Below are 25,768 nucleotides of genomic sequence, written 5' to 3'. Positions count from 1 at the left end.
AAAATGGCACTGATTGAACCAGAGTTGACACCATCTCAAGAAGCTTATTCTCGCAAGCTTTAAAAATGACAGTTCTTTATAATTCTGTGGAACTTATTTTAGCTATTGGGAAAACGACTTTATCAAGAAAATAATTGTTCTATAAGCAAGAAGATCTTTGCAGCTGAGGAATTAACAAACTGATGAAGTCTGACTGTAGTAATCTGCCTTTTTCTGGATAGGACTGACCTCCAGAATCAGTACTTTCCACATACCTTTGGATGTTTAACAAGTCTTTGCTTGCACTGTGGTGTACAGGTCCGATGCACGCTGATTGCAGTGCATCTTATATTCTGAATATACATCAGTTCCACAGGAGTGAAGAGGGAGGGACTGGTCTGAGTGCAGACCGAGCTCGGCAGCTGTTCTGGATCACGATGGACCGAGGAGACAGAAATAATTTCTATCTGGTCCTCTGGCATAATGCCAGTGATTTGTGCTAGCTTTCATGTAAATGCCTGCTAAGATTTTTATTCTGTTTATTAGTTTGTACTAATTTAATGTACTTTAGTTGAATTATTTTTTGATCTGATAACTTTTAAAACTTTAATTGCACTGTCCATTACTCAGTCTCACAGGGAGTGGAGAGTGCCTGTACAATGTACATCATGGTGCTGCTATACATCACCAGGCAATCAACATGGCAAAGCAGTCAACATGGGTAGCACAATTTAACCTATTAGACCATAAGACCGTAAGATATAGGAACAGGATCAGGCCATTTGGCCCATCGAGTCTGCTCAACCATTACATCATAGCTGATCCATTTTTACTCTCAGCCCCAATCTCTTGTCTTCCCCACACACCTTCCCCGTATCCCTTCATGCCCTGACCAATCAAGAATCTGTCAACCTCTGCCTTAAATATACATTAAGACTTGGCCTCCACAGCTGCCTGTGGCAAAGAATTCCACAGATTCACCACTCTCTAGCTAAAGAAATTCCTCCTCTTCTCCATTCTAAAAGGACGCCCCTCTGTTCTGAGGCTGTGTCCTCTGGTTCTAGCCTAAGGTTTCCTAAGGTTTCCACCATAGGAGACATCCTCTCCACATCCACTCTATCCTTTCACCATTTGTGTTACCAACCACTTAATACACTGGTTGACCTCTACTTAGCAAGCTGATCATTTTTGCTAGGCTCCAATGAAAGCAAAATAATAATAAAATATCAAAATTGATTTAAATTAGATGTTTTAGAAATCTGTTGAATAACTATTAACTACTTTTTGTTGAATGATTCTATTGTAGCTTACTGTTAATTCAACTTAAGAGGGTACAACTACTTTGTGATTTAGTTTAATCAATATAAATAAAGTTACCAAAATAAAGTACAAAAATGTAAAATTATCCCATTATTCAAATTAGCCAATTCAACTTCAGATATTAAAAAGATACAGCTTTATACTTGGAAATTATTGTTTCTATTTTTCCTATTTTCCATCCTCTCCTGCGATTATCCAGGGCTGGTGTCTTTTTAGGATGGTCTGCAGCCCCCTGGTCCATCAACATACCACTGTACCTCCTCCTGTGCCAGACTGATAGCATTGTTCAGCCATTCATCCCAAGGAAGGAGTTGGAAAGGTGAGAGGGGAAGGAAGTGGGGGTGGGTGTAATTATCAAAACTAGTCTTTATCCCATCTCTTTCTACACTCCTTTCCATACAGTGCCCATCAGAATCTGCTTTATCATAACAGGGTGTGGGGATTTTGGACAATTTTATTTTCTCTCTAAGCTCAGTAGGAACGTGTCAGACTGTTTTGGCTGGCACAAGTTAAAATTTTTGTATCAATATTTGATCATTGCATTTGCTTAGCAAAATAGAAAACAAATCTGGATCAGTTCCACTGTTGATCAGTAGAATTCTGATTTACTTAATAATTATTTGCTGTATAACATTTTTTTGGATTTGTGCTAAAATGAATAAGTAAATATTTCCCCTTTGAAATGCTCTTTTGAACTATGCTGTTACTGTTCAACAAAAAGACTTCATTGGCTGTAAAGGACTTTGGGACTTCATTCTGAAAGGAGTTAAAAGATTAAGTTTAAGTTCTATGACTGCACGAAGATTCACAGGTCCTTTGGAATATTAAGTGAGAAGGAAAATGTCTGCTGGAAGTAGTATTCAATAGTTTGTTACATAGATAAATTATACCAGAAATGAAAGACTTGAGTTTTGCAGATAAGTGCATGTTTGAACATTGCTAATGCATTCATTCCGCAGGAGTGAAGTGGGTGGGACTGCTCTGATCCAGGCTGAGCTACATTCCTAGGATGTTGCACTTCGTTGGTTTGACCCTGAGCCAACTCGTCCTTTCTTCAAGAGATGCCTGATCTGTAAAGCCATAAAAATGTTCACAATAAGCTTCAAGTGTATGATTAAGCCCATTTCAAATGATTAACAGTACAACCCAGTGCCATACTGATAATGGGGAAATCAATTCTCTGTCTACCATGCAAGGCGGGATCTCTGACTGGCCACCCATTTCAATTCGACTTTCCATTCTCATTCTGATATGCTGGTCCACGGCCTCCTCTGCGGCCACATTAAGACCACTCTCAGGACGGAGGAGCAACACTTTATATTCTGCTTGGGTAGCCTCTAACCTGATGCTATAAACAGCAATTTCTCTAACTTCTGGTAATTCCTCCCCCACCACCATCCCTTCCCTCTTTTCTCATTCCCCATTCTGGCTCCCCTCCTCATAAGACATGCTCTCTAATCCAGGCAGCATCCTGGTAAATCTCCTCTGCACCCTCTCTAAAGCTTCCACATCCTCCCTCTAATGAGAAGTTCATAATGAATTTCAGGAGTGATGAAACAGGCTTGAGAAGCATGTAAGCCTCGCCTTCCATTATTTCTTAAGTAAACTATCAAGCCTTTATTACCTATATTACGTGCTACAAAATGGAGTTCAAACAGATAACAGCATCACAGGAAAAGCCCTCCCATCATTGAGCACATCTACAGGGAGCACTACAACAAGAAGGCAGGTCCCACACTTCAGGAACAGTTATTACCCTTCAACCATCAAGCTCCTGAACCAATGTGGGGATAACTTCACTCACCTCAACTCTGAACTGAATCTGTAACCTATTGACTCACTTTCAAGGATTCTACAACTCATGTTCTTAATATCGTTTATTTACTTATTTGATTGATTGGTTCCTAAGGTTGTCATAGCCAGGGTGGTAGTGGGGATAAGCTCCCACTACCTATGAAGTGCTCCCAATGGTGTGCATCTCTTACAGCCTCTGACAACCAAGACCAACTCTTGGCCTTCACGTGTGGCTTAGCTACTAGGCCGGGCAGAACAGTTTCTCCTGACAAGAGAAAGGGCAAATGCGGATCACTGGCGCCTTAAAACCAGTTGCTCCAGGCAGGTGGAGATCGTCAGCCTTGGGCGGCAGCCCGCCTAGGAGAAGGAAAACTCTGACTTTAAACCTCTGCTGCCTTGTGGCCATACCCTCCCATGGGAAAGGCTTCGAGAGTAAATCCCGAGGAAGAAATCCAGAGCTGGGGTCCCTAAGGCAGTTTGATGTTGTTTACAACTTCACTCTGGCAACCTTTGCGACAACACTGGTGCCAAGCTGTATTGGTGCTTGCCCTTCCCTTGGACTACATCAGTGAGTGACGTGGAGAGGGGGGTCCCGCTGCATGGGCAACAGCCGGTTCTTCAAATCTTCCTGCCCAGGCTTGTGCCCTGGAGAGGACACAGTCCACCAGAGGCGCAAACCCATTATCCTCTGTGATCAACGGCTGCCTACTACCTACTTATTGAGTAATTATTATTGTTTTTGTGTTTGCACAGTTTTACTTAATTTGCAAATTGGTTGTTTGATAGTCTTTGTGTGTAGTTTTTCATTGATTCTATTGTATTTCTCTGTTCTATTGTGAACGCCTGCAAGAAAATGAATCTCAGGCTACTATATGGTGGCATACGTACTTTGATAGTAAATTTACTTTGAACTTTGAACTTTGACAAACATGGGATGAATTCTAAGGGGGAGTCTTTCAACTTTTTGTTCTATATTCTATGTTTTTGTCCATTCTTGTTGCTGTTTGCGCAATTTGTTTGGTTTTTTGCACATGGGGGGGTTGGGTTTGATGTTCTTGTTGCCATTTGTGCAATTTTTTGTGCGTGGAGGGAGTTTGATGTTCTTGTTGCCGTTTTCACGTTTTGATTTTTGCACACGAGGGGTTTTGATGTTCTTGTTGCTGTATGCATGATTTGTTTTTTTGCGCGTGGAGGGAGTTTGATGTTCTTGTTGCTGTATGCGCGGTTTGTTTTTTGCACGAGGGGTTTTGATGTTCTCGTTGCTGTTTGCACAATTTTTTGCGCATTGGGTGAGTTTGGTGTTCTTGCTGCCAGATATGCAATTTTTTGCATGGGGGTGTTGATGCTTTTGTTGCCGTTAGTGCAATTTTTTTTTTTGTTCATGGGGGTGGGGTTGATGTTTTATTTTGAACGGTTTCCATGGCTGCCTGGAGCAGATGTATCTCAGAGTCATATACTGCATACATACTTTCATAATAAATCTACCTTGAGCCTTGAACCTTGAAGAGCTGTGGGAACCAAGGAGAAAGAATACATTTTCTGTGGCTCTGCTATTGAAGATATGTGGATGAGCAGGACGTTCGGTAAAGGAAATCTATCCCCCATAGTTGGTTGCGTTGCATTTCGACACGGATGGATGTGAGGAAGGCACGTGAAACTGTAATCATCATTGCAAAGAATGGATGAATTCCCACAAGAGATCTTCCTCACCTGATCTCCCTGCTCCCCTGGCTGTACCAAATGAATCGGCTGGTCATTCTCCAGGTTTCGAATGCTGCCATCTGCTCCATGCTGTAGAAGTAGTTTAATTATTTTCTCCTGGTTTCTCTCATTGTGAAGACCGGCTGCCATGTGCAAAGCTGTGTTACCATGAGCCTAGACGAAAGAAAAAACACACAAATGTTTTCCTGATGCTGAAGATTCAGATTAGCACAAAATGCTGGAGGAACTCAGCAAGCCAGGCAGCATCTATGGAGGGGAATAAAGAGTCAACATTTCAGGCCAACACCCTTCATCAGGACTGGGAAGAAAGGGGGAAGAAGACAGAATAGGAAGGTGGCGGAGGGGAAGCAGAGGGAGTACAAGCTAGCAGGTGATAGGTGAGATCAGGTGAGGAGGAAGGTGGGTGGGAGGGGGCCGGTCTTTGAAGTGAAGCTTCCCACTTCATTCCACCCCCCCCTCCCCACCTACCCACCTACCTTAACAACAGGAATTCTGCAGATGCTGGAAATTCAAGCAACACACATCAAAGTTGCTGGTGAACGCAGCAGGCCAGGCAGCACCTCTAGGAAGAGGTGCAGTCGATGTTTCGGGCCGAGACCCTTCATCAGGATGAAGGGTCTCGGCCTGAAACGTCGACTGTACCTCTTCCTAGAGATGCTGCCTGGCCTGCTGCGTTCACCAGCAACTTTGATGTGTGTTACCCACCTACCTTCTTTTCTTTGGTTATTGCTTTTTCTTTGTCCTATTCATTGTTCATTTTTGCAAATTCCATGAAGTGCTTCTCTATTTTTAACACTGAGTGTCCAGGAGTAATAGTTACCCTTCCCAACCAGGGCAAAGTAGTAACTGAAGTATTAAGCCACGGTGTAAAGTGGACAGTATCAGGTTGGTTGCATGTAATAAAAGAGTTTGATAAGGAAAATTAAATGAGTGACCAAAGGTTGACAATTCCACATTACTATCAGTGCAGTTTTCCATTCTTCACAAACAGTTAATTCAGACACCCTACAATTAAAATATGACGAGGAGCGTTTGATGGCTCTGGGCCTGTACTCACTGGAGTTTAGAAGATTGAGGAGGGATCAAGTATTGAAATGTCTAGATTAGGGTGGACGTGGAGAAGATATTTCCAATAATGGGAGAGTCCAGGACCAGGAGCCACAGCCTCAGAATAGAAGGACGTCTTTTTAGAACAGAGATGAGGAGGAATTTCTTTAGCCAAAGGGTGGTGAATCTGTGGAATTCATTGCCACAGATGGCTGTGGAGGCCAGGACATTGAGTATATTTAAAGAGGAGGTTGATAGGTTCTGGATTAATAATGGTGTCAAAGGTTATAGGGAGAAAGCAGGAGAATGGGGTTCAGAGGGATAACAATCAGCCTTGATGGAATGGCAGAACAGATTCAATGGGCCAAATGGCCTAATTCTCCTATGTCTTATGATCTTATGGTTTTATAAAATGTTTAGTGCACACATACTGTACGTGATTGCTTGTTGTGTTATGGAAAGGATTAAAATGCTTACACTAAATCTCAGACAAAATCAAATGGAGAAGCAAGTTAAATACAGTGAAATTACACACTATAATTATCTATATAGAGATCTCATTTTGATGTTTTCTAATTTTTATGATTAAGAAATGTAGATTGGGCACATGTAACGAGTTAGTAGTCGGTAGTCTCTCCTCTGAATGAGGTGCAGTTTATTCCAGTCCGAATGTAGTTGTGCAGGGCCTAATGGTTAGGCTTATCTTGCTGACAGTGAATACTGATTTCAGACACAGTATCAGAAAAGTATGGTTGTGCAACACAGAAAGTGGCCCTTCTGTTTTCCACGTTCAATCTTTTTTGCCCATGTTTTGACCATGTTAGGGATGCATCCTTCTGAGTCTTACCTATATAAGCATCTGTCTAAATGTACCTTAAACACACTGGTTGTATCTAACTCCACCAGCTCCTCTGGCAGCACGTTCCAGCTATCAACCACTGTCTATGTAAAAAACTGATTTCCTTCAAGTCTCCATTAAAGCTCCTTCCTCTCACCTTAAACCCATGACTTCTTGTTTTTCATTCTCCTGCCATGGGGGAGGCGGTATCTTATGACCATGTACTTTATCCAAGCCCCTCATAATCTTATCTGTTTCCATCAGGTCACCCTTCAGCCTCCTTCACCCCAGGGAAAACAGGACAAGCCTATCTGATGCCTCCCCATAACTGAAGTTCTCCAACTCAGCCAGCACCCGTGTGAATCTCCTTTGCATTTTCTTCTGTGCAGTCACATCATGAACAGTTTCTAATGATGAGTGTATTATTTGGAGATTTGGTACGTCGCCAAAGACTCTAGCAGATTCCTACAGATGTACGGTGCAGAGCATTCTGACTGGTTGTATCACCGACTGGTATGGAGGGGCCACTGAACGGGATCAGGAAAAGCTGCAGAGGGTTGTAAACACAGCCAGCTCCATCACGGACACTAGCCTCCCCGGCACCGAAGACATAATCAATAGACAGTCCCTCAAGAAGGTGGGGTCTCTCATTAAGTGCCCTCCTCACCCAGGACATGCCCTCTTCTCAATGCTACCATCAAGGAGGAGGTACAGGAAACTGAAGACACACTCAACATTTTAGGAACAGCTCCTTTCCCTCCACCATCAGATTTCTGAACAGCCCATGAACCCACTTTGCTTTCGTTTTACACTACTTATTTATTTTTTTAAAATAGTTTTATTGTATCTCATAGTACATTTTATGTATTGCATTGTCCTGCTGCTGCAAAACAACAAATTTCATGACATGCTGATGATAATAATCCTGATTCTGATTTTCCCACAATAAGAGGGGTTAATAAAAGTGATCAAACTGCATTGCCAGGGACAATGTGAAAAAAGAGGGGAGCACATTTGGTGTGGAAAAGTTGGACAGCAACTCTGTCCACCAGAAACAAAAGACTTTGTGTGCTCTAGGGCTTACTGTCCTGTAGGAACAGGACGATAAACAATGTCAGCCAACACTGTTCGTGCAAGAGTTGACTTGCATAAGTATCTGTGTTTAATTGCTGAGAAAAAGAGCTGCAAGGAAATAGCTTAGGTGCCTGAACTTGCCTCACGCCGATCGTTAGTTTTAATCTCTTAGTACACTTAAAGTTGTTCATTGGACTAGCACTTCCTCAATAAATCTCCAAGAATGCTCAAAACATTGGAAGATTTCTAAGAGTTTGAAAATCTCCCTTTCATTTCCGAAAGTCCTGTACACTTTGTAAGATCTCAAGGCATCCCTGGACAATTTACAGAAAATTGAACGCTTCTTGACACCTGGGCACTATTCCAGAGAGGGAAATGTGATCGCCAGCCTCGTTCAAAAGCTATCACAAACAGCAGTGTGATAATGGCCAGACAGGTTCTTTTTGCAGTGCTGACGAGGGTTCAAATTTAGACAGAAAACTAAGCATGACATCCTGAGAGAAGACAAGGCTTTATTACATAAGTGGCATCCAAAGGACAGGCACATCTGACAGTGCAACACTCCCTCAGTCTCTCAACAAAGAACTACTTCAATGTTTTAGAACTACCTGGTTCACCCTGTCCTTTGGGGAATCTGACATAGTACTGCCTTTATGAGTTTCAGACCCAGTATAGGGGAGATCTCTTAACTGTCCTGTCAAAACACCAACTGCCAATATTGCAGTTACCACATCACTTTACACCATCAGTGATCATTGATCGGGGTTCAATTCCCATTACTGCCTGTAAGGAGTTTGTACATTCTCCCATGACCGCGTAGGTTTCCTCCAGGTGCTTCGATTTCCACCCACATTCCAAAGAAGTATAGTTAGGTTTAGTGAATTGTGGGCATGTGCTATTGGTGCTGGAAGCATGGCGACACTGCAGGCTGCACAGCATGATCCTTTTTGATTTGATGCAAACAATGCATTACTGTAAAAGCTTTTATAGATATGTGAAAAGAAAAAGATTGGTTAAGACAAATGTAGGTCCCTTACAGTCAGAAACAGGTGAATTGACACTTAAAGGATTGACGGTGGATATGCAATGGCAAGCATTTAAAGATCACATGGATGAACTACAACAATTGTTCATCCCAGTTTGGCAAAACAATAAATCAGGGAAGGTAGTGCACCCGTGGCTGACAAGGGAAATTAGGGATAGTATCAATTCCAAAGAAGCAGCATATAAATTAGCCAGAAAAAGTGGCTCACCTGAGGACTGGGAGAAATTCAGAGTCCAGCAGAGGAGGACAAAGGGCTTAATTAGGAAAGGGAGAAAAGATTATGAGAGAAAACTGGCAGGGAATATAAAAACTGACTGTAAAAGCTTTTACGGATATGTGAAAAGAAAAAGATTGGTTAAGACAAATGTCGGTCCCCTCCAGACAGAGACAGGTGAATTGATTATGGGGAGCAAGGACATGGCAGACCAGTTGAATAACTACTTTGGTTCTGTCTTCACCAAGGAGGAAATAAATAATCTTCTGGAAATAGTAGGGGACCAAGGGTCTAATGAGATGGAGGAACTGAGGGAAATACATGTTAGTAGGGAAGTGGTGGTAGGTAAATTGAAGGGATTAAAGGCAGATAAATCCCCAGGGCCAGATGGTCTGCATCCCAGAGTGCTTAAGGAAGTAGCCCAAGAAATAGTGGATGCATTAGTGATAATTTTTCAAAACTCTTTAGATTCTGGATTAGTTCCTGAGGATTGGAGGGTGGCTAATGTAACCCCACTTTTTAGAAAAGGAGGGAGAGAGAAACCGGGGAATTATAGACCGGTTAGCCTAACATCTAACATCTAGCATTTTCCTAGAGTCAGTTATCAAAGATGTGATAACAGCACATTTGGAAAGCGGTGAAATCATCGGACAAAGTCAGCATGGATTTGTGAAAGGAAAATTATGTCTGACGAATCTCATAGAATTTTTTGAGGATGTATCTAGTAGAGTGGATAGGGGAGAACCAGTGGATGTGGTATATTTGGATTTTCAAAAGGCTTTTGACAAGGTCCCGTACAGGAGATTAGTGTGCAAACTTGGGGGTATGGTATTGATGTGGATAGAGAATTGGTTGGCAGACAGGAAGCAAAGAATGGGAATAAATGGGACCTTTTAAGAACGGCAGGCAGTGACGAGTGGGGTACCGCAAGGCTCAGTGCTGGGACCCCAGTTGTTTACAATATATATTAATGACTTAGACGAGGGAATTAAATGCAGCATCTCCAAGTTTGCGGATGACACGAAGCTGGGCGGCAGTGTTAGCTGTGAGGAGGATGCTAAGAGGATGCAGGGTGACTTGGATAGGTTAGGTGAGTGGGCAAATTCATGGCAGATGCAATTTAATGTGGATAAATGTGAGGTTATCACTTTGGTGGCAAGAACAGGAAAACAGATTATTATCTGAATGATGGCTGATTAGGAAAAGGGGAGGTGCAACGAGACCTAGGTGTCATTGTACACCAGTCATTGAAAGTGGGCATGCAGGTACAGCAGGCGGTGAAAAAGACGAATGGTATGCTGGCATTCATAGCAAGAGGATTAGAGTACTGGAGCAGGGAGGTACTACTGTACTTGGTGAGACCACACCTGGAGTATTGTGTGCAGTTTTGGTCCCCTAATCTGAGGAAAGACATCTTTGCCGTAGAGGGAGTACAAAGAAGGTTCACCAGATTGATTCCTGAGATGGCAGGACTTTCATATGATGAAAGACTGGATCAACTAGGCTTATACTCTCTGGAACTTAGAAGATTGAGGGGGGATCTGATTGAAACATATAAAATTCTAAAGGGATTGGACAGGTTAGATGCTGGAAGATTATTCCCGATGTTGGGGAAGTCCAGAACGAGGGGTCACAGTTTGAGGATAAAGGAGAAGCCTTTTAGGACCAAGATGAGGAAAAACTTCTTCACACAGAGAGTGGTGAATCTGTGGAATTCTCTGCCACAGGAAACAGTTGAGGCCAATTCATTGGCTATATGTAAGAGGGAGTTAGATATGGCCCTTGTGGCTAAAGGGATCAGGGGGTATGGGGGGAAGGCTGGTGCAGGGTTCTGAGTTGGATGATCAGCCATGATCGTACTGAATGGCGGTGCAGGCTCGAAGGGCCGAATGGCCTACTCCTGCACCTATTTTCTATGTTTCTATTACACTGCAGGTTTCAATGTACATGTGACACATGATGTTAATCTCTTTCATTTTTAATCACACACAGTTAGACAGAGATAATAAACCTCATTCTATTCTGGAAATATTCAACAGGTCAGGTAGCATCTGTTTAGAAAGGAAAACTGAGCTAATGTTACATTCCCTTTGTTCTCTCCACCATTCTCTCTGCAATTTAACACCTGCCAGTCCTGATGTAAGGGTATATCTGCAATAAGATCTTCGATAGAGTGGAGTGCACAGTGGATCAGGTGCCGTTTAAAGAGAGGGAAATGAAAAGTAATTTATCACAACTTTTCTCTCTGCAGCGTGTAAGTACAGGAAAATGAAAAAGAGCATTAGAGAGAGTATACACAATTCCTGCTGGAAATGGATTTAGAGGAGACCTCATCATCAGCACAGATCTCTCTGCAGCATGTAAAGGAGACCTCACGGTTTGTAGAGGGAATGTCATGGTATGTAGAGGAGACCTCGTGGTATGGAGTGACCTCATGGTATGTAGAGGAGAACTCATAGTATGTAGAGGAGAACAAATGGTATATAGAGGAGAAATTATGGTATGCAGAGGAGACCTCATGGTATGTAGTGTGAGGGAGACCTCGTGGTATGTAGAGGTGACCTCATGGCATGTAGAGGGGACTTCATGGTATAGAGTGACCTCATTGTATGTTGAGGAGAACTCATAGTTTTAGAGGAGACCTTGTTGTGTGTGTAGGAGAACGTGCTGTGAAGAGGAGACCTCACAGAATATGGAGGAGACCTTGTGGTGTGTGGAGGAGTCTTCGTTGTATGTAGGGGAGAACTCATGGTATGTGAAGGAGATCTCATGGAATATAGTGTAGACCAAATGGTAGGTAGAGGAGACTTCCTGTTGTGTAAAGGTGACCTCACGGTATGAAGAGAGAACCTTATGGTATGTAGAGGAGATTGCATAGTATGTTAATAAGACCTCAGGGCATGTGAAGGAGACTTTGTGGTATGTAGGGAAGACCTCATAGTATGAAGGGAAGACCTCATGGTACATAAAGGAGAAAGCATGGCATGTAGAGGAGACCTCATGTCATGTAGAGGAGAACATAGTACGTAGAGGAGACATCATGGTATGTGGAATTGAACTCATGGATTGTGAAGGAGACTTTGAGGTATTTAGAGGAGACATCATGGTATGTGGAGGAATCCTCATGGTATGTAGAAGAGACCTCATGGATTGTGAAGGAGACCTCAAGGTATGTAGATGAGACCTTGTGTTATGTAGAGGAGACCTCATTGTATGTAGAGGAAAACTCATGGTATGTAGAGGAGAACTCATGGCATGTACAGGAGATTTGATGGTATGTAGAGGAGAACTGATGGTATGTAAATGAGTCATGGTATGTAGAGAAGACTTGATGGTAAGTAGAGGAGAACTGATGGTATGTAAATAAGGCATGGCATGTAGAAGAGACCTCATGTTATGTAGAGGACACCTCATGGTATGGAAAGGAGACCTCATGTTATGTGTAGGAGACCTTATCAATTGTACAGGAGATGTCATACTATGTAGATGAGACCTCATGGCAAGTGAAGGAGACTTCGTGGTATGTAGAGGAGACCTCATGGTATATAGAGGAGTTCTCCTGGTATATAGAGGAGTTCTTGTGGTATGTGGATGAGACCTCATGGTATGTAGAGGAGATCCTCATGACCTATAGAGATGTTCTCGTGGTAACATAGAAACATAGAAAACCTACAGCACAATACAGGTCCTTCGGCCCACAATGCTGTGCCAAACATCTACTTACTTTAGAAATTACCTAAGGTTACCCATAGCCCTCTATTTTTCTAAGCTCCATATACCTATCCAGGAGTGTCTTAAAAGACCCTATCATATCCCCCTCCACCACCATCACCGGCAGCCCATTCCACGCACTCACCACTCTCTGCATAAAAAACTCACCCCTGACATCTCCTCTGTACCTACTTCCAAGCACCTTAAAACTGTGCCCTCTCGTATTAGCCATTTCAGCCCTGGGAAAAAAGCTCTGACTATCCACACAATCAATGCCTCTCATCATCTTATACACCTCTATCAGGTCACCTCTCATCCTCCGTCGCTCCAAGGAGAAAAGGCCAAGTTCGCTCAATCTATTTTCATAAGGCATGCTCCCCAATCCAGGCAACATCCTTGCAAATCTCCTCTGCACCCTTTCTATGGTGGTATGTGGAGGAGACCTCATGCTATGTAGATGAGATCTCATGGTATATAGAGGAGACCTTGTAGTAAGTAGAGGAGATCTCACCCTATGTAAAAGAGACCTCCTCATATCAAGAAGAGAGCTCATGGCATTAGAGCAGACCTCACGCTATGTAAAGGAGACTCCTCTTATCTAGAGGAGAGCTCATGGCATATGGAGGAGACATCACTGTATGTAAGGGAGACCCCTCATAGTATTTAGAGGAGACCTCACCATCAGCACAGATCTCTCTGCAGCATACAGCGGCATTTAAGTAGGGGAAAATGAACTACAGCATTAGAGAGAGTAAGACACTATGTGGTAACTGCATTTGGTTTCTCTGATGTATAGAAGACCTTAGCAGTAGCACAGTATGCAAAACATTAAACTTAAGGAAGAGTAAGTGTCTCCCTGTTTCACCTGGGTGTCTGATGGGAAGTGGGAGAGGGAAAAGTGCAGTTGCTGTATCCCCTGTCTTTGTTTGGGAACATTGGGGATGGGAGAATTTGAGCAGGTATTAGGGATTGATGAATTGAGCTGGGAATCATGGACAGAATAGTCCTTTTAAAGTGATGAAAGGGGTGGAGATGGGAGGCGACATTTGGCAGTGGAATCTTGTTGAAGGCTTCGGAAAGATGTATGTGCAGATAAGGGGCCCTCTACCAACTCCCCAACTCGCAGACACACTCACATCCTGCACTGGTCACGCTTCATCTCATATTGCTGCTGTTTCACATATCTATCTATCAGACTGTTTGTTTTATTATGATAGCGTCAGTAATATTACACTGTCTTACAGAAACATGTCCCTCACACTTTCAATCTTCAGACCATGCCCCTCAGGAGCTTGTGCTGATATTATTTTGTGACTTTATGTGCTGGATCGTAACTCTATGTGCTGTGTGTGACCGTATGTGTTGTGTTTTGTACCTTGGTCCCAGAGCAACTATGTTTCATTTGGCCGTATACTTCTGTATGGTTGAATGACTATAAGCATGAACTTGAATTTGAATTTGAAGTCTAAAGACTCATCTGTTGCTTGTGGAGGTGAGTGGGATTGAAGGTAAGGCCAAGAGAAACTTGATTATTGTTCTGTTTGTGATAAGAGAACTGAGGGCAGAAGTGTGACAACTGGAACTGAGGCTCTCTCGACCAGGGCAGAGGGGGAAGAAGGAAGACATCTGAATACTCTGTTGAAGGAAGTCTCATTTTCTGAACAGAGATGATGGAAATGGGCAAATTGGGACAACTGAGTGGAATGCTTACCAGAAGAGGGTAGGAAGAGGAGTAGTTAAGATAGTTGCAAGAGTCTGTGAGCTTTTAATGGATATTTGGTCTGTAATTGTTTCCTTAGATGCAGATAGAAAAGCCAAGAGATGGAAAGCAGCAGATGGATAGAGAACATGACAAAATAAAAGAGTAGAAATTGGCAGCAAAGATAATGAAATATTCCATGTTGCGCATTTGTAGGAAGCAGCATGAATCATGTCATCAATGTATCAGATAAAGAGGTGAAGGAGGGAGCCCAAATTGGACTGAATCAAGAACTGTTCCACGTATTTCATGAAGAGACAGGCATTGTTTCGAAGTTGCTTGTGAGTGACTATAGCTACATCTTTGACCTGGTGAATGCATGTACAGAACAAGGAGGAGATCTTCAATGCAATACAGGCTAAAGACAAATACAGATGCTGGAAATGTAAAATGAAAATAAAACATTTCAAGTTAATGATGAAGGGTTATGAACTGGAAACACTAACTCTTTCTCCCCCTCCACAGATGCTGCCGGACTTGCTGAGAATCTGGCTTTTTCTTCTTTTGCAACCAATGGAACAAATTATGTTTGAGAGTTGTAGTGCTAAACTTATAGTTCATACCTAAACATAATACATCTATAAAGTCAGCAAAACTTACTAAATGCTTAATTATCCTTACTATTAGGTAAATTAAAGAAGCTAACCATAGAAACCATAGAAACTACAGCACAGAAACAGGCCTTTTGGCCCTTCTTGGCTGTGCTGAACCATTTTCTGCCTAGTCCCACTGACCTGCACACGGACCATATCCCTCCATACACCTCCCATCCATGTATCTGGCCAATTTATTCTTAAATGTTAAAAAAGAACCCGTATTTACCACCTCGTCTGGCAGCTCATTCCACATTCCCACTACTCTCTGTGTGAAGAAGCCCCCGCTAATGTTCTCTTTAAACTTTTCCCCCCTCACCCTTAACCCATGTCCTCTGGTTTTTTTCTCCCCTTGCCTCAGTGGAAAAATTTTAATTAAATTGAGATACTATTATGCTGTCAAAGAACCTAACCTATGTATCATATCACCAGAGTGTTGTCATTTTACAAATGAACACGTCAACATCACCTACCTTCATGTTGACAAATTCGGGTGACCTGGTGCCACTGAGTTTCAGGAAGTAGTCCAGCAGCAAGAGATTTCCCTCCTGAACTGCAAAGTGCACCACTGTTTTATTGCTCTTCACATCCTGTTCACAGAAAAGAAAATGGATGGAATTTTCATTTGCATCCAGACACCTATGGAAAGTCTTTTCTTGAGTTAAGTGCTACACTAGAACAGTATGGCCCATGATATTGCGCCAGACTAATTAAACTAGTTAACTAGGGTGGCATGGTAGCATAATGGTTTACAGTGCCAGCAATCAGAAGATCAGGTTTCAATTCGTGCCGCTGTTTGTGAGGAGTTTGTACGTTCTCCCCGTGCCTGTGCAGGTTTCCTCTGGGTGCTCCAGTTTCCTCCCACAGTCCAAAGGTGTATGGTTAGGTTTAGTGAGATGTAGACATGCTTTGTTGGTGCCGAAAGCAGAGCAACACTTACGGGCTGCCTAGCACATTGTTGGGCTGTGTTGGTCATTAATACAAATGATGCATTTCACTGTACGTTTCGATGTTTTGATGTGCACGTGACAAATAAAGCTAATCTTTAATAATCAAATGCCCAAGTAAATTAATCCCTTCTGCCCACACAATGAATTAGAATTAGAATTTTATTTCTTACATCCATCTCACAACAAGAGGGAGTAAAAATCTATATGTTGTGTCTCCATCGCTATGTACAAACAATAAGGAAGGGAAATGTGGGAGGATATTGCCCAATGTCCATATCCTTCCATTCTCTGCACATTCATGTGCATATCAAGGAGCTTCTTAAACATCTCTATTGTACTAACCTGGCAGTGCATTCCATGCTCCCATCACTCGCTATTGAATAAACTTGCCCTTTGACATTATCCCCTCTCACCTTAAATGCATGCTGTCTAGCAGTAGACATTTCAACCCTTGGAAAAAGATACAGTCTGTCTACTTTATCTATGTCTCTCATAATCTATCTTATGAACCTCTGTCAGGTTTCTCCTCCCCTCTCTGCTCCAGAGAAACACGTTACATGCTTCTCCCCATTACACATGCCCTCTTGTTTACACTACTCAGGGAAACCATGCCAAAGCAAAAACCAGAGATGGGAAACAAATATTCCATTGCCATGTTATGTTAGTGAAAAGGTGGTTCAGCGTTGTGGAACAGTGAAGAAAGCTTTGTTCCAGCCTGTTGAGAGTGTGGATAGATTGACAAGGCATGATTTTCCTGACAATTCCCCATACAAGCAGGAGCAAGTTTGGAAAGGTCATGTATATGTGTGTAAACTTGGAAGTCTCAAACTTTCTGGCAACTGTTGGACAAGTTATGTATGAAGATTTTTTTGTAAGTCTATGGAGCATGCAGACACGTCTAGAAACTCTGGCACAATGAAAGCAACAGAGCAATAGATTCAGTAAATAACTCCATAAAAATATATATTGAGAGATGGGCCTGTGAAAGACTTGATGAAGTACTCCAATTGGGCTATTATCTTAAGGATGGCATGGTAGCATAGAGGTTGTATATATAACACTAACGTAGTGCCTGTGATCACTGATCGGGGTTTGATTCCCACCACTGCCTGTAAGAAGTTTGTGTGTTCTCCCTGTGATCATGTAGGTTTCCTTTGGGTGCTCCAATTTCCAAGACGTATGGGTTAGGATTAGTGAGCAGTGGGCATACTACGTTGCTGCTGGAAGCGTGGTAAAACTTGCCGTTTGCCCAGCATAATATTTGCTGATTTGATTTGATGCAAATGACACATGTCACTGTATGTTTTGATGTAAATGTGGTAAATAAAGCTAATCTTATAATCTTTTCTTTTATCTTTTTAACAGTTCTGGTAAACAAGTTACCTGGCTGGTTATTAAGGCTCCCATTTCTATCAGTAACCGGATGCAGGCATGAAGTTGGTCAGCTTTATAATGTAGCTCGTTCTGCCTCTGTGGCGTCAGATCATGATCATAAAAGAGTTCTCGAAAAACAGAGTTATGGGAAATAACTGCGCAGTGCAAAGGAGTGAGTCCTACAACACAAAGAGAACTGAAATTTAGTTCCATGCAGACAAATGACATTAACTGTAAACCTTTAGCACAGTGACCAACCAAAGAAGTTTTATCAAATCACAAAAGTAAACTGAACCACATAAGGAGATATTTGAGCACGTGACCAAGAACTGAAAATGATGGTGTAGGTAAAATCAACTTGAATGACATTTGCTGATACTTGTTTTGTAAAACTTTTGTTCCAGTTGCTTCCCTGGAGAAGAAATTTTGCAGGCTGCCAATATCTGATAAGATCCATCACATTACCATTTATTATCACTGCCTGTGAACATGTGCAATCTGGCAGAACTCACAAGAAAGTTATGTTTTATTGTCTTGCTTTTTAGCAGCCTTGGATACTGACCTGTGCCTACTATCTGAGATAAGTTAAAAACACAGATGGCATTAGATGAAGACAAAGAGTACAATTGTAGGAGGCTTGGCTGGTTGAGAATAAGGATGTTTTCTGGATATGTTTTGAAAACAATGAGATTATGAAACCATAAATTGTACAAGCTCTTTCTTGCAAGGGCACTGGCCAACTTGTGACCTTGCAACATTAGAAAGATTAGTTTCATCAGCCAGAAATGAGTTGGCTGATATTTGACATTTTCAAATAGAAATGCTGGTATCTGTCATTCTCCCCTCATCTCTTCTCAGACGTAGGTGCACATCTGGTAAGTTGGTTTATTAATGCCACATATACTGAAGTGCAGTGAAAAACTTGTCTTGCATATCATTCATACAGATCAATTCATTACAACAGTGCATTGAGGCAGTACAAGGTAAAACAAAAACAGATGTCAGAATACAGTGTCACAGCTACAAAGAAAGAGTAGTGTAGGTAGGCAGTAAGGTGCAAAGTGATAGTCAGTGTGGCTGTGAGGTCAAGAGTCCACCTTAACATATCAGGAAAGCATTCAATCAGTTATTGACCACAGTGGGACAGAAGCTGTCCTTGAACTAGTGGTATGTGCTTTCAGGCTTTTGTATCTTCTGCCCAATGAGAGGTAAGAGGAGAAAGAATGACCAGAGAGGGTAGAGGTCTTTGATTGTTCTGGCTGCCTAACCGAAGGTGTGAAAAGTGTAGACAGACTCCATGGGGGTCGGGGGGAAGGGGAGGCTGGCTTCTGTGATGTGCTGAGCTGCGTCCACAACTCTCTACAATTTCCTGCAGTCATTGGTAGAGCAGTTACCATGATAGCAGATAGGATGCTTTCTGTGGTGCATTGATAAGAATTGGTAAGAACATCCCAAGTTTCTTTAGCCTCCTGAGGAGCTAGAGGTGTTTGTGAGCTTTCTTGACCATAGCGTCAATGTGGTTTGACCAGGACAGGCTGTTGATGACGATCACTCCTAGAAACGTGAAGCTCCCAACCTTCTCAACCCAACACTGTTGATGTAGACAGGAGCATCTTCCTGTAGTCAATGACCATCTCTATTGTTTAGCTGATTTTGAGGGAAGGCTGTTATCTTGACACCATGTCACTAGGCTCTCCATCTCCTTCCTGTGAAAGTTGACTTATATACATGGATAAAATAGGAGCATGCTTGCCTTCTCAAACTGCTCTGCTGCTTACTGAGATTGTAGTTGATGATCTCAACAAGTGACAAAACAGTGTTGAGAAGACCAGCTTAACTCCTATCCTGTACGTTTGCATACACATATTTCACAGTCACCTAAACTGTATGCTCCCATTTACCTTTGATAATCTTTCACACTATACTTATATAGTGTCCACCTCCGAAACAATTTAAAGACTGCTACCACTAATACAGTACTGGCACATATATATATATATATATATATATATAGCTAAGGTGTCTAAGACTTTTGCACAGTACTACGTTAACTTTATGTATTGCATTATACTACTGCCATTAAAAAATCATGACATATGTGAGTGATGATAAACTTGATTCTGATACTGGTCTTTGTTGTAGACTGAGAGTGGGAAGGGGACAGGGAGAAGGGAAACAATGTTTGGAAAAGGGGAAGGGAGAAAGGAGGGAGCGGGAAGCACCAGAGAGACATTCTGTAATGATCAATAAACTAATTGTTTGGAATCAAACAACCTTACTTGGTGTCTCAGGGCTGGGTGCGTACTGTACCCTCTAAAGATTGTCATTCCTCTAAAGGAAAATATTTTGCCTTACAGTACTGTGTAAAAGTCTTAGGCACAGGTATATTAGGCTAGGGTGCTGAAGGCTTTTGCACAGTACTGTATTTGTCAGCATGGAGCAGAGAACGGGTTTGTAAATTTGGTGGGAACAAAGCACGTTGGGAACGGCGAGGGTGGAGCTCTGCAGGAGGGATGTGGGACAGGTGGCGGAGTGCCAGGAGTGGGGGTTGGCGCAGGCCCAGGCACACCCAGCCCTGAGACATCAGCCAAGGTCATTTGATTCCAAACAATTGGTTTATTGAAATGTCTCTCTGGTGCTTCCCACTCCCTCCCCTACCCTTCCCTTTTTCCCAACCATGATTCACCTCTCCTTGCCCCCTTTCTATTCTCAGTCCACAATAGAGAAGCATATTGTGTGCAGTTTTGGTCCCCTAATCTGAGGAAAGACATCTTTGCCATAGAGGGAGTACAAAGAAGGTTCACCAGATTGATTCCTGGGATGGCAGGTCTTTCATATGAAGAAAGACTGGATGAACTGGGCTTGTACTCGTTGGAATTTAGAAGATTGAGGGGGGATCTGATTGAAACGTATAAGATCCTAAAGGGATTGGACAGGCTAGATGCAGGAAGATTGTTCCCGATGTTGGGGAGGTCTAGAACGAGGGGTCACAGTTTGAGGATAGAGGGGAAGCCTTTTAGGACCGAGGTTAGGAAAAACTTCTTCACACAGAGAGTGGTGAATCTGTGGAATTCTCTGCCACAGCAAACTGTTGAGGCCAGTTCATTAGCTATGTTTAAAAGGAAGTTAGATATGGCCCTTGTGGCTACAGGGGTCAGGGGGTATGGAGGGAAGGCTGGGTTCTGAGTTGGATGATCAGCCATGATCATAATAAATGGCGGTGCAGGCTCGAAGGGCCGAATGGCCTACTCCTGCACCTATTTTCTATGTTTCTATGTTTCTATATCAGAATCAGGTTTATCATCATTCAAATATGTCAATAAATTTGTTTTTTTTGCGGCAGCAGTACAGTGCAATTCATAAAATCACTACAGTACTGTGCAAATGTCATAGGCACCCAGCTATATACATGTGCCTAAGACTTTTGCACAGAACTATATATCTGTGTTAAATAGGCAAATGGTTATTTTTAAACAGTGACAACCACCTGCCCTCCCCCGTAGTTCTAGAATTTTTTACAAGAAGAAACATGATTTTCACCTCCACCGTGTCAAAGCATCTCTGGATCTGGATCTTTACCAGTCAGTGGTTCCTCTCACTCTAATAAACTCCAATGAATCCAAGCCTAGTCTGCCTAATCTTTACTCATAGAACAAAATTCTCATTCAGGGTATTAGTCTCATCAAATTCTCTGAAATGTTTTCAGTATTGTTGTATCCTTCTTCAGATAAGACCAGTACTGTACATAGAACTTGCAGTCATCTTCCCAGTAATGCTCTGTCTTACTGATCCATAACCTCCTTACTTTTATATTCAAATCCCATGGCAATATATGATAATATTCTGTTTACTTCCCTCACTTCTAGCCTTTTGTGAACCATGCACTCAGCTCCCTCTGCATCTCAGAATTCTTCTGTCTCTCATTATTCTGATGACATCTTTCTTTTTCATTTTCCCTGCCAAAATGGATAATTCCTGATTTTCACACACTATACTTCATATTTGCCCACTGACTTAACCTATCTGTATGCCACTGTAGCCCCCATATGACCTATTTATAACTTACTTTCCTACCTATCCTGGTGTTATCAGCAAGTTTAGCAATCATATCTTTGACACCTTTGTTCAGCTGTTTGAATAAATGCATAATATTGAAACCTCAGTATCAAAACCATTCTTTTTTCTTAAGTTTGTTCTACCTCAATGCACTGTGTAATAATGTCATCTATATGAACAGCATGAAACATACACCTTTCTCTGTACATGGGACAACAATAAACCAAAGCCATCACCTTGGCACGTCACTTGTTATGTAAGCAAGAAGCTGAGTCAATGGGAGGTTCAATGCTGCTAAATCTGAATTTCAAGCTCTGGTTTAAATTTCACAAATACATCAGTGTGGAATCTGCACTTGTGTGATAATGCAATCTATGTGGTAACTAATGGAAATCGAAGTCATTGGAAGGGATACAAAGTGGGTGGCCATTGACTCATTGCCTGTTTTGCACTATCACACCAAACTGGGAAATATTCCTGTCAATGCTTTTCATCTGTTCAAACTACAAGAAGATCAACAATGAAAGAGGTGACCTTGAAAAGCTGGTTAAATCGAACATAGAACAGTACAGTCAAGCCCTTCGGCCCATGATGTGCTGAGTTTTGACCTACTCCAAGATCAATCTAACTCTTCCCTTCTTGCATAGCTCTCCATTTTTCTTTCGTCTATGTGCCTATCTAAGAGTTTCTTAATGCCCCTGATTTACATACTTCTACCAACAGTATACCGGCAGTATGTTCCATGCACCCAACACTCTCTCTATAAAACACCAATCTCTGACATTCCCCCTATACTTTCCTCCAATCACCTTAAAATTATGCCCTCTTGCAATAGCCATTTCTACCCTGGGAAAAATTCTCTATCTATGCCTCTTATCAAATAATGCATGTCTATTCTACTTGGCAACACACTGAGGAGAAAGTAGTCTTGAACAGTCGGATGATGTTGGACTGATTTTGTATGAGTAGCCAATATTTATGCACTGTTCATGCTGTGTTACCACCCGAAGGTAATCCCATTCCAATAGGGATTAGCTTTCACCAGTTGAGGAAGTTAGTAATGTTCTTTCTTCTCAGTCTGATGGGCTTGTTTTGCCTTTTATTACAACACTGTGCAGGTGTAGTTACAATATTGAGTAGTTTTTGCATATTTTCCGACTTATGGACAAAATCAACTTATGGATGTCTGTAAAACTGGAACCCATCTATTACCCATGGGCAGCCTGTGGTTAATTGGGAGTAATTCTATACAGTAAGCCCTCATGGTATGTTGCCTCCTAGGTGCCAGGGTCAGGGACATCAAGGATGTCTTGGATTGGGTCCACAGCATTCTAAAGGGGGAGAGTGAGCAGACAGAAGTCTTGGTACATATTGGTACCAATGATATAGGTAGGAAAAGGGAAGGGGTCCTGAAGGGAGTTAGGTAGAAAGCTGAAAAGCTGGACCTCCAAGGCAGTAATCTCTGGATTACTACCTGTGCCTCGAGCCAGTGAGGGTTGGAATAGGATGATTTGGAAGATAAATGTGTGGCTGAGGAACTGGTGCAGAGGGCAGGGTTTCAGCTTTCTGGATCATTGGGATCTCTCTGGGGAAGGTATAGTCTATAAAAAAGGAATGGGTTACACCTGAACCCGGGGGGGGGGGGGGCGAATATCGTTTGCTGGCATTATTGGGGAGGGTTTAATCTAAATTGACAAAGGCATGGGAACCAAAGTGACAGGGCTGAGGATGTTATACAACTTGATGCAGTGTGTAGTGAGACTGTCAGGAAGGACAGGCAGATGATCGGGAAAGATTGTAGTCAGTGGATGAGTGTCAGTGTAATGGAGGGACAAAATCGAAAAGAGTGATGAATACAGGACTGAAGGTGTTATATTTGAATGCACAACAGTATACAGAATAAGGCAGATGATCTGATAGCGCAATTGGCAGGTATGACATTGTGGGCATCACTGAGTCTTGGTTGAAAGAAGATTATATTTGGGAGCTTAACATTCAAGGATACACATTTTATCAAAAGGACAGGCAGGTAGGCAGAGGTGGGGTGGCTCTGCTGGTAAAAAATGAAATCAAATCCTCAAGGAAAGGTGACATAGGATTAGTGGAGTTGTGGGTAGAGTTAGGAAACTGAAAGGGCAAAGAGGCCCTGATGGGAGTTATATATAGGCCTCTAAACAGTAGCCAGGATGTGGGCTACAAATTACAATGGCAGATAGAGAAGGAATGTCAAAAGGGCAATATTACAATCGTCATGGGGGATTTCAAAATGCAGGTAGATTGGGAAAATTAGGTTGGTGCTGGATCCCAAGAGAGAGAATTTGTAGAATGCCTATGAAATGGCTTTTCAGAGCAGCTTGTGGTTGTGTCCACTAGGGGAAAAACTATTCTGGATTGGGTGTTGTGTAATGAACCAGATTTGATTAGGCAGCTTAAGGTAAAGGAACTCTTAGGAGGAAGTGATCATAATATGATAGACTTCACCCTGCAATTTGAGAAGGAGAAGCTAAGGTCAGATATTGCAGTGGAGTGAAGGGAATTATAGAGGCATGAAAGAGGTGCTGGCTAAAGTTTGATTGGCAGGGGACACTAGCAGGGATGACAGCTGGAGTTTCTGGGAGCAATTTGGAAGGCACAGGATAAATACATCCCAAGGAAGAGGTAGTATTCTAAAGGCAGGATGATGCAACCATGGCTGACAAGGAAAGTCAAAATCAACATAAAAGCAAACGAGAGGGCATATAATAGAGCAAAAATTAATGGGAAGTTAGAGGATTGGGAAGCTTTTAAAAACCACCAGAAGGCAACCAATAAAGCCATAAGGAGAGAAAAGATAGCATATGAAGGTAAGCTAGCCAATAATATCAAAAAGGATACCAAAAGTTTTTCCAGCTCTATAAAGAGTAAAAGAGAGGCAAAAGTAGATGTCATAGCTCTGGAAAATGACAGTTGAGAGGTAGTACTGGGGACAAGAAAATGGAGGATAAACTGAATAAGTATTTTGCATCAGTCTTCACTGTGGAAGACACTAGCAGTGTAGTGGGAGTTCCAGGTGTTGGGGGCATGAAGTGTGTGAAGTTACTATACTTCAATTTAATTTGAAGTACTAACTACCAGGTCAGATGTGTACAGCAATTCATTTCCCCCCGCACAATTAAAGCATGGAATAATCTTCATCTTTCTATAGTCACACAACCAAACCCAATTAAATTTAAGGCAGCTTTTCTTCTTCAAAAACCTCCTTCTTAAGTCCACCCTCCGCCACCTCCAGTTTAAATTCCGTGTGGAATATTTTGGAGGATCAAGAACCAAGAACCAAGAACTAGGGAGAAGGTTCTTGGAAAACTGAAAAGTCTAAAGATAGATAAGTCAGCTGGACCAGATGGTGTACACCCCAGAGTTCTGAAAGAGGTGACTGAAGAGATTGTGGAAGCATTAGTAATGATCTCTCAAGAATCACTAGATTCTGGAATTGTTCCAGAGGACTGGAAAATTGCAAATATCACTCTACTCTTCAATACGGAAGAAAGGCAGAAGAAAGGAAATTATAGCCCAGTTAGTCTGACGTCAGTGGTTGGAAAGGTGTTGGAGTTGATTGTTAAAGGTGAGGTCTCAGGGTACTTGGAGGCACATGATAAAATAGGTCATAGTCAGCATGGTTTCCTCAAGGGAAAAACCTTGCCTGACAAATCTATTGGAATTATTTGAAGAAATAACAAGGAGGGTAGACAAAGGAGAGTCAGTTCATGTTGTGTATGTGGATTTTCAGAACGCCTTTGACAAGGTGTTGCACATGAGGCTGCTTAATAAGATGAGAGACCGAGGTATTACAGGAAAGATATTAGCATGGATAGAGCATTGGCTGATTGTCAAGAGGCATGGAGTGGGAATAAAGGGAGTCTTTTCTGATTGGCTGCTGGTGATTAGTGGTGTTCCACAGGGGTCTCTATTGGGACTATTTCTTTTTACAATGATTTAGATGATGGAATTGATGGCTTTGTGGCCAGGTTTGCGGACAATACAAAGATAGATGGGGAGGTAGGAGCAGGGAGGCTGCAGAAGGACTTAGACAGATTAGGAGCATGGTCTAAGAAGTGGCAATTGGAAAACAGTGTCAGGAAATGTATGTTGATGCATTTCGGTAGAAGAAATAAAAGGGTAGACTATTTTCTGAATGGAGAGAAAATACATAAATCCACGGTGCAAAGGGACTTGAGAGTCCTTGTGCAGGATTCCCTAATAGTTAACTTACAGGTTGAGTCGGTGGTGAGGAAGGCAAATGCTTTAGTATTCAT

The 25,768-nt window shown here is 42.1% G+C and overlaps 1 protein-coding gene across 6 annotated transcripts in view; it reads right to left on the bottom strand.

Annotated features, from left to right (window-relative positions):
• Nucleotides 1–1,537: 1,537 nt before the first annotated feature.
• LOC134340712 (NF-kappa-B inhibitor delta-like) overlaps nucleotides 1,538–25,768 on the bottom strand; it is a 261,763-nt gene continuing 237,532 nt past the window's right edge. For all 6 annotated transcript variants that reach the window (XM_063038180.1, XM_063038177.1, XM_063038178.1 and 3 more), the window contains 4 exons: nucleotides 17,430–17,599; nucleotides 15,570–15,686; nucleotides 4,804–4,968; nucleotides 1,538–2,369 (listed from right to left, as the gene is read on the bottom strand). In XM_063038180.1, the coding sequence (XP_062894250.1) occupies nucleotides 2,304–2,369; nucleotides 4,804–4,968; nucleotides 15,570–15,686; nucleotides 17,430–17,599 (518 nt within the window). In that variant the 3' untranslated portion in view covers nucleotides 1,538–2,303. The remainder of the gene's footprint in view (nucleotides 2,370–4,803; nucleotides 4,969–15,569; nucleotides 15,687–17,429; nucleotides 17,600–25,768) is intronic.

Source organism: Mobula hypostoma, chromosome X2 (assembly GCF_963921235.1).
Source record: "Mobula hypostoma chromosome X2, sMobHyp1.1, whole genome shotgun sequence".
Lineage (NCBI taxonomy): Eukaryota > Metazoa > Chordata > Chondrichthyes > Myliobatiformes > Myliobatidae > Mobula > Mobula hypostoma.
This window is presented reverse-complemented; position numbering and strand designations above follow the sequence as displayed.